Source organism: Sinocyclocheilus anshuiensis, unplaced genomic scaffold (genome assembly GCF_001515605.1).
Source record: "Sinocyclocheilus anshuiensis isolate Anshui unplaced genomic scaffold, SAMN03320099.WGS_v1.1 scaffold179, whole genome shotgun sequence".
Classification (NCBI taxonomy): Eukaryota; Metazoa; Chordata; class Actinopteri; order Cypriniformes; family Cyprinidae; genus Sinocyclocheilus; species Sinocyclocheilus anshuiensis.
In genome coordinates, this window is record NW_015549577.1 from 1,590,250 (window position 1) to 1,599,843 (window position 9,594).

Here is a 9,594-nt window from a genome sequence, read left to right on the forward strand (position 1 = left end):
ACTTTATTAGCTATTGTATATTCACAAGACAACGTCCAAACTTGATCTCATTCATTCTTTTTGAAAGAGAGACCTATATTGTCTGCAGATCTCCTACACATCAAACTGCAAGCAATAATTCAATCCTGGAGTCTATATGCAGAACGAATCCCTGATGACATGACACCTGTGGCACTTGAGGAACACTCACCTGTGCGCAGAAGTTAAGATTATTAATGACATGGCTAAAGCTCAGAGTTCAGCTGATGTTCTGGATCTAGCCCCTGCTCATTGGCCCTGCTTCATGATGTTATGGTGGCGCGACACCAGCGAGGAAATCTCGCGATGTGTCACAACAGTCCCGATACTGCCCACTACAGTTTAATTCGCGCTTTGCCATTGAACAATAGCACAGATTATGCTCTTTTTTTTTCTTAGAAAAAATAAAACAAGTATACAAGTATCGCCAATTAATTATCTTATGTATAAAGCTATATTTAACTTAAAAAACTGGATTTGATGACTGTGAAAAGGCGTAAACTCTGATATAAACCAGTTCTGTAAAGCGGTGCTTGAGTTGCTATGCAACTGTACCGACGCCGGAAGTGCGTGGCTACGAAAGACATGGCGAACAAGAGGGGAACAGCTGGGTCTGCTCCCTTTCATGATATTTTACGACATTATGCGGTATTAATCCTAACTATTTTATCCTATAAATTCACTACGGCTACAGAGGAAGATGCATTTCGTGCCGGGCAGTCGATATTGTCTCCGGTGGCTGCAGCATCACGGGATGTTCGGTAGGTAAACTACTTTTACATGGCAAATGTCCACAACTATTATGTCATTTTGTGTTGTTTATTCCTTTTATGTAGTGCCGTATGAACGCTGTAATTCAAAAATAAATGAATATGGTTACCAGGTTATAAGAGACTTGTAAAACGCTTGACTTCCCCGTTATGTACCTTCAGCACCACCTGTAAGGATCGAGTACCCCTTCATTACACCCAAATGCAAATGTTTCTCTGATGAATATTATATTGGATATCATTCAGCTTTATAATTAGTATTATTAAAACGGTCATTATGGATCATTGTTCACTAAAATACTGTAAGAAAGTGAAAAGGCTATGTCTCTCTAAAGAATTGTGTTTGGTATGGTTTGATTTCCAATGAGATGGAAGTAGGCCTATATAAAAACAATAGAATTTTACACCAATAACTTGTTTTACACATAATTTTACAATAAAACATGTTTTGTTTGAAACATTTTGATTAGAGAAAGGACAAAAAAAATGAAAAATAACCAGGAATATTTAACACTAAAATGAATGAATAATTAAATTGCCCAAACGAAATTATTGAAAGTTTGATTCACGAAATATATTATTAACTTTATTATTAAATATATAAATATATTATTATTACTCGTTGTGATAGCGCCAGCAGTCTGAGACATCAGATTTTATAAATGCATTTAGTTTATGAGGTAGAAAAAAACCCGTTACATTTTAAAAACATGAAATATTTTAGTTGGAGGAAATACAATAAATAAATCCCCTTTACATGTTTTATATTAAATTTATTGGAAAAATGTAATTACTCAAAAATGCTCCAAATAAATAATTGAAAGTTTAATTTGTTCGGTTTTATTATTAACTTCTTTGTGATAGCAGTCTGAGAAATCTGTTATTTATAAATGTATTTAGTTTGGTATTCATTTGATTTCCAATGAGATAGAAGTAGGGGAAAATATCTAAGTTTACAATATGAAACATTTTGATTAAAGAAAAGAACAAAATGAAGAATCACCTAGAATATTTCACACTAAATGTAATGAAAAAATGTGTTGAGTTTTTTCTTTTTTAGGCAAAAAATGCTCAAACCAAAGTATATATACATACACATTGATCCTGTTATATGCAATGCTCAGATACCTCCTATATGATGTAAATCCACCCGAGGGCTTCAATCTTCGCCGAGATGTGTACATTCGCATGGCCTCTTTGCTGAAGACGTTGAGGAAAGAGGGCGACTGGGTGCTAGTTTTGCCTCCATGGGGTCGTCTGTATCACTGGCAGAGTCCTGATATACATCAGGTTCGCATCCCGTGGGGGGAGTTCTTCAGCATAACCAGCCTGCAGGCTAACATACCAGTCATTGAGTATGAGGAGTTTATTGCTGGTGAGCCATGCTGTTTTTGTGTGTTTGAGAGAGAGAGATTACAATTACATGTCATTATTTAGCTCATTTACATGTCATTAATTTATTCAGACAGGAGGAATGTTGGAAAAACAGGTTAAAAAAAAAAACATACATTACATACAATTCCATGTGGTGACGCTAGTGGCACAGGAAATACAGGACAGTCTTGCGTGACAGTCTAGTTAGTCATATACAATCAATTTTCACTTAGAAATTGCTAGTAAATTCCACAAAGAAATACCAAGTAACACACTGAATTAAACGTGAAATTTTAAAGTAGAAAGACATACTCCAGTAAACGTTTTTACAATGTAGTATTTAAATATGAGTAGGAGCACTGCATTAATAAATAATAAAAGCTGAGACTCAATTATCATTCCCACGTTCTGTGTCTTTATTATTGATCTCAGAGTCTGGAGGTCCCTTCATTGACCAGATCCTTGTGCTGCAGAGCTATGCCGAGGGCTGGACAGATGGGAAATGGGAGGAGAAGATGGATGAACGACCATGCATCGAAAAGCTAATGTACTCAAAAGACAAACAGGGTTATTACAGGTACTGCTTTAAAATGACAGGTTCAGCCAGTTCAGGTGCTTTTGACAGACATACTGTACTTATAGAAGGATGCAAGGTATTGTTTATGCAACTTTTAAATCCATACATGAATAATTGTTAAAGGAACAGTTCACCCCTAAATAAAATATTTCAAAATATACTGTATGTGTGTGTAAATATAAATAGAATACTGTAATATATATAATATGCTGATTTGGTATTCAAGAAACATTTCCTTAGTGTTATTAAATGTTGAAAACAGCTGTGCTGATTAATATTTTTGTGGAAACTGTGAAACATGATTTTCAGGATTTTTTTGATGAATCGAAAGTACAAAAGAACAGCATTTATTGGAATACATTTTTTGTAACATTATGAAAGTCTTTACTGTCACTTTTGATGAAATTAATGCATTCTTGCTGAATAAAATTATATATTATAAATCTTCCTGACCCCAAACTTTTAAATGTATGTCCATACAACTTATGCATTATATTTGATTATCATCTGAAGCCAAACAATTGCTTTGTGTGAGAAACAAACCGAAATTTAAAGGGATAGTTTGTGTGATTATTTACTCACCTTCATGTTCTTTCAGTGTATGATTTTCTTTGTTCTGTTGAATGCAAACGAATATATTTTGAACTTTGTTTCCATACAAAAAAAGTCCAAACAAAACAACATTCTTTAAAATATTTTCTTTTGTGTTCCACCGAAAAAAAAGTAATGCATGCCATAGGAAAAGAAATTCAATCCATTTCTTTAATGAAATCTTTTTTTTTTCTCTCCAGAGGTTGGCTTTGGGGTTATGAGGAGACCAGGGCATTGAATGTCACCTGTTTATCTGCTCAGGGACATGCCTCTATCTTGGCTCCTGTCTTACAAAATAACTTAAATGCTACGTAAGTCACTTTGGAAATAAGTTTGAATTAAAATAGCTTTTAAATGCAAATGGGGTCCTATACATGTGTTGTCATTGAACCACAGGTCAATAATGCTTGACAGATCTGAAACTGTCCTTCATGATCACTATGCTGAGAAGGACTACTGGGATGTAAGTCCATGAATTAATATTCTCAGGTTTTTTAAATAATTTGGCTAAAAATTTAGCATTAATTAGACCTTTTGAAAGATATCTCACCTATCTCATTTTATTGTTCTACAGACGCGGCGAAGTATGGTGTTTGCCAAACACTTGCGTATCATAGGAGATGAGTTTAGGGCCAAGTATCTCAACTCCACAGACAAACAAGACCAGACGCTGTATAACGAAGACTGGACCCAAATGAAAGTATATTTCACTTACATTAACTCTCCCCTCTCATTGTTCAAATACAAAAAGTACTGGTGTCATTGCTGCCAGCATAATAGATATAGTCAAACTGGTGTTTATGTAACAAGATGAAGTATTTGAGCTTTGTCAGAGCTTTTGTTCACATGTCAAGACAGTTAATTTCTGGAATGTTTGCCATGTGCTTTACAACCACGCTCATTTCAGTGTGACAAAACAGTCATATTTGTTGCATGACCTTTTGTAAACTCTTGGACCCAGAACAGGCTGGGCAGTGCTAAGGGAGGCCCTTACCTGGGAGTCCACCTGCGTAGGAAGGACTTCATCTGGGGGCACAGAGAAGATGTGCCCAGCCTCAAAGAAGCAGTGAAGAAGATCTGTAGTCTCATGAAGAAGCACAAGCTTCAACAAGTCTTTGTTGCCACCGATGCAGACGATGAAGGTACAGACACTATTAAAAAGACTGAAAAAGAATAAAACAACAGTGTACAAATTATTTAAGCTTTCATTCAGAAACATTTATTTATTTATTTTTGTTACAAAACATTCACAGAATAGACAAAAAATGGAAACGTTTGTTATTTTTTACTAAACCTCATCTCAAAGCCTTGAGCTGATATATATATATATATATATATATATATATATATATACTATATGTGTATATATATATATATACTATATGTATGTGAGATCAGGCTGTTTCTGCTTTTAGAGCTAGCTAAACTGAAAAGGATGCTACCGGAGATGGTACAATACAAGCCCACCTGGGAGGACCTGGAGCTCTTGAAGGATGGAGGGGTGGCTATCATAGACCAGTGGATCTGCGCTCATGCGAGGTATTGAATCACACCCTCTGCTCTCCTTTTTTCATCACAACAAAGCGGTTACTGAATTACATTGCATTTTTTGTATGCTTCAGGTGGACAAAAGCTGCTTTATCAACTGTGTTGAAAGATGAATCGCCTACTCGATTTTAGAGTTAGTTGCTTTTCAAACCAGAATTTTCTTTTAGTGTTTATATATTTTTTCTTCATCTCTTTCATTGATTTTAATTTAGTTTCGATTCAAACCAAGTATTGGGAATTGGGAATAATATAATGACAAAATTGATTGTTTTGGATTTTTTTTTTCACTTGCCAAAATAATATTTCAAATAATGACTTTACTTTAAAAGTTTATTTAGCAATAACAATTACTAATTAGATTCTTTGCTGTTTCATTGAATTGGGTGTGACTCAAAAGATTCTTTCCATTAAAAACAGGAAATGTATAACCCCATGACATAATGGCTTGATCATTACAATCAACTCAAGCACTTGCTTAACTGGAAAAAATGCTCATTGTTTGATATGACAACCTTTGATCCTACCCTATCACATGCTGTTGTATGACATTTTACTGTAAATATATCTTGCAATCGTTTTGTTTGCGATGGCTTATCTCTTTTGTTAAGAGTACGTCACCCACTCACATTTGAGTTGTCTTTCTTGTCAGGTATTTCATTGGGACATCAGTTTCAACGTTCTCTTTCAGAATACACGAGGAAAGGGAGATCCTAGGTTTCGATCCTAAAACCACCTATAACCGATTCTGTGGTGACGATGAGAACGAATGTGAACAACCAACACACTGGAAAATTGTCTACTGATCACACAGAAAACTTGATGCTGATCATACAGACTGCAGTTGATTTTTCAGATTTAAGAGGATTCTCTATATGTTTTAATGCGTTTGCTGACAATGTTGAAAATACAATCTTTTAAAAGAATTGTTCACCCAAAAATGAAATTTCCTGAACATTTACTCCCCTTCAAGCCATCCAAGATGTACATGAGTTTGCTTCTTCATTAGATCAGATTAGGAGAAATTTAGCATTATTTACTTGCTCACCAATGGATCCTCTGCAGTGAATGGGTGCCGTCAGAATAAGAGTCCAAACAGCTGATAAAAACATCACCGTAATCTACAGGTAATCCACATATTTCCAGTCCATCAATTAACATTTTGTGAAGCAAAAAGCGGTGTTTTTGTAAGAAACAAATCCATCTTTAAGACAGTCCTCTATCCACAATATTGCTTTCTCCAGTGAAAAAGTAGTCTCGTCTGAATCGGGAGAGAAGTATGCAGTCCAAAACAGTTCTAAACAAATATATTGTTGGATTTTAATGTGAGAGGACAATTTGGGATGGATTTGAGGAATCGTTATTATGGATTATGGACCGGTATTTTGGCCAGAAGCGACAATTTAAAGTTTAAACGGCTTAATAATGGATTTGTTTCTTACAAACACGCAGCTAGTGATGTTAATTGATGGAGTTGTGTGGATTATTGTGATTTTTTTTTTTTTTTGTACTTCCATTCCGACAGCACCCATTTACTGCAGAGGATCCACATTTCTGCAAATCTGTTCCGATGAAGAAACAAACTCATCTACATCCTGTATGTCCTGAAGGTGAGTCATTTTTCAGTAAATGAATTATTAGTTTCATAGCAGAGCCAATGGTTTTTGATTGTGTAACAAGTTTGTAAGGCCTTTGTAAGTTAAAGAAGATAAGGTGAGCCATAAGTGGAATATATCAAATGGCTTTTTATCTCATATCTTGTGTCGCATATGGAATTTGTGAATGCTGCTGCTCTGTTCTCACAGTTCTTTGATTCGGATTGTTGATACTCAAGATGAATTGTGTATAACACTGTGATCAAACCTTTTTGAAAAAGGTCAACATGATTTTTCACCCCTGCTCCAGCCTTTGAAGTCTAGCTTTTTGTGTAATGCTCTACTTGCCAATTATTTTGGTCTCAGCATATTTTATAACTTTGAGAAAAAACATGTATGAACATACAGTATTAATGTTTATTTGATGTATCTGTCAGTATTGTGCCTGTCAAACAAACAAAAAAAAAGTGCATTCATAGGCTTTGCCATACAGTATTTTTACAGTAGTGTTTATTCCTTTAATTAGATGAGGTAATAGATTCCAGTACAAAGCATGTTCTAAAATCACAGTCAGTAATAAGCATCAGGAATAGTAGCATTCTTAACTTGATGACAAACAGTTGAGGTTTTTGTTTTGTATATTTCTTTTTTTGTTTGGAAATGTAAATTTATGTTCACAATTACCATTCAAAGATGTACTGTATTTTCATCTGTGCAGTTTTTCTATAAATGTTTTTTTTTTCCTAAATTAAATTTCTAGTTGAAATTTCTGTAATTAGTTGTCTGCTAGATACATTATAACAGAATAAATTTGCTGTAGGTTTTTGCTCATTTTTACATGACTGTTTTTTGCAATCTCTCTCCTGGGGCATGAATCTGGTTTCATATGATGCCAATCTGTCCAGCTCAAAGCTATACTTATCATTTGACCTCAACTTGTGGGTGGAGACAATGCTTTGTGACTTATTCTCACAGAAAAGAGGGCGGCATGAGACATTTTTCAGTCTTTTGTTCTGTTGACGATTCTGGAAAACTTTCCAAGCCAGTTTCCATAGTTCCAGTCTCTTATTTTAACAATAGCGTGTTCTGTGGATCCTAATCTTGGCTGTTTATTATTATGATCAGCTTTAGAACTGATTAACATGTTAGGTGATATATTTCAGAATAATGTACAGTATGTACTGTTATTGTATTTTCCCTTTTAACCTAAAGACAAAGGGAAGCTTTATGAACTTCACAACCTGTACAACCATCATGAAAAAAACACTGAATGTGATCTAAAAGTCATAAAAAAACAGATAGTCTGATCAAGACAGACTGAACAAAAGAATTTGAACTGGTTCGTTGGTTCAGTGTAGAACAGAGAACATTTTTTTCAACCAGTCCTTTACCACAGTTTAAAGTATATCATGAAATGGCTGAAAAAAATATCATGTACTGTTGCTGCACACATACATAATGATTCATAATATCTCAATTATGAATAACCTATTCACACACTTTCTTCAGTGAATATTTCTGATGATATGTTTTAACATATGAAACTGCTTTGGCCAACAAATATTGTAATATTTTTTGTTGACTGAAAAATATTACAATATCATGAAAACAATGAAAACACAGTTCAATCTTTGTGTAAAAATCTATTTTACTATTAGCATAAGTATGTTACTGGAATTTTAGATTTCACTCTAATTATGAAACCTTCCCAACCTGACATAAATATTTATTTCCTCAATAACAATAGCTGTGTGAATAGAAAACAGCTTTGTTTGACCAATACTTGTCTGTAAACTGTGTTAAACTAGGCAGTAGTTAGGCACTAAGCTGAAATCTACCCTTTCGAGGAAGTAGCTACACTATAAACTATATGGGACTTTACTATTAGTGTCTTTTTGAAAATGTCTTGACCCGCAGTACACATTTCCAAGCTGTACATACAGGTGTTGAACTTTAAATAAAGAGCTTCTTAACTGCTAGCAAACGATATTATCTACAGCTCTCCTTTCAATTTACTATAAGTCCTTCTTCACATCATCCAGCGATGTTATTGTTCTCTGCTTCTATATGTACATATCCTGTTACTATTGAAGTGACAGAGAAACGACTCCAAGCGATTGATTCAGTGTGGGAGTGAGCTGTTGGAACAATTCGAACTGAATCGAGAACTGATTCAGACCGTTTCGAAGACCCGCTGGACAGATTCACTGAAAAGAACCGATTAAACTCTGATTCATTCGAGGCATCGTTCTTAAATATTTTTTCAGCGTTATTTACTGAATTAACTAAAAAGCTGATAAACTAACAATATAGTAGCTATTAAAATGTTACATGATTTAAAAGCTAGCAAATAGTGACACTACGACCAAAGAAATGTAGGCCTAGTTCAACCAATAGATTTGCTACTGAAATGTCACATAATTGAGCTAAAACCTAAACGTTGAAAAAAAATCATTAAATGGGTCATATGACGTTGCTAAAAAGAACATTATGTTGTGTATTTGGTGTAATACAATGTGTTTATGCGGTTTAAGGTTCAAAAAACAAATTTTCCACATACACATTATTGTTTCTCCTCTATGCCTCGCCTTTCTGAAACACGTAGATTTTTACAAAGCTCATCGGTCTGAAAAGCGAGGTGTGCTCTGATTGGCCAGCTATCCAGTGCATTGTGATTGGCTGAATACCTCAAGCGTGTGACGGAAATGTTAAGCCACTTACCATACTGTGATGCCGTGTCCCGGCGCGATGAGACAACAACAATAAAACCCATTACAAACGAGGCATTTGTTGCATCCAGTGGGGACACAATTACTGATTATAATGACTTATACTGGCTTTTTTTACGCGTTGCGTTGCGTATCGCGCTGCGTAAACATAAAACCATGTCTGCATTTGTGATCGGAGAAACAACAAATACAACTTAACCACTGATTTATAGTTGTGTCCTCTTTTGGAAGGCCAAACAAAGTAGTTTCGCTTTCACAACGAAAAACAGCGTCACACACGGTGGGCTTGAGTGAGCGGAGGCTGGCGGGCTTGAGAACTGCTCGGCCTGCGGATTCGACGAAAGAGCGGCCGGCGGGCTTGCAGCAACCACATGTGACGACCCCGGGCTGGACTC

The 9,594-nt window shown here is 35.2% G+C and overlaps 2 protein-coding genes across 3 annotated transcripts in view; one reads left to right on the forward strand and one right to left on the reverse strand.

Annotated features, from left to right (window-relative positions):
- Window positions 1–261, reverse strand: part of LOC107657541 (3-hydroxyisobutyryl-CoA hydrolase, mitochondrial) — a 28,339-nt gene extending 28,078 nt beyond the window's left edge. The window contains exon 1 of the mRNA XM_016445680.1: window positions 191–261. Coding sequence (XP_016301166.1) covers window positions 191–222 — 32 coding nt within the window. The 5' untranslated portion in view covers window positions 223–261. The remainder of the gene's footprint in view (window positions 1–190) is intronic.
- A 319-nt stretch (window positions 262–580) lies between these two features.
- On the forward strand, window positions 581–5,846 carry LOC107657505 (GDP-fucose protein O-fucosyltransferase 2-like). Of its 2 annotated transcripts, none has more exons than XM_016445609.1 (9): window positions 581–779; window positions 1,913–2,163; window positions 2,595–2,739; window positions 3,531–3,641; window positions 3,727–3,793; window positions 3,905–4,030; window positions 4,292–4,472; window positions 4,746–4,869; window positions 5,528–5,846. In XM_016445609.1, the coding sequence occupies exons 1-9, from the start codon at window positions 604–606 to the stop codon at window positions 5,679–5,681; spliced, it is 1,335 nt and encodes a 444-aa protein (XP_016301095.1). In that variant the 5' UTR covers window positions 581–603; the 3' UTR covers window positions 5,682–5,846. The 2 variants fall into 2 exon arrangements, with proteins under 2 accessions (XP_016301095.1, XP_016301096.1); XM_016445610.1 differs by having other exon boundaries at window positions 5,567–5,846.
- Window positions 5,847–9,594: the final 3,748 nt, after the last annotated feature.

Excerpts from the sequence above, each read along its gene's own strand:
- LOC107657505 (XM_016445609.1), top strand. The coding sequence starts at position 604 with ATGGCGAACAAGAGGGGAACAGCTGGGTCTGCTCCCTTTCATGATATT. Across the intron at positions 2,740-3,530 it reads GACAAACAGGGTTATTACAG|AGGTTGGCTTTGGGGTTATG; the intron begins GTACTGCTTTAA and ends TTTTCTCTCCAG. Across the intron at positions 3,794-3,904 it reads CTGAGAAGGACTACTGGGAT|ACGCGGCGAAGTATGGTGTT; the intron begins GTAAGTCCATGA and ends ATTGTTCTACAG.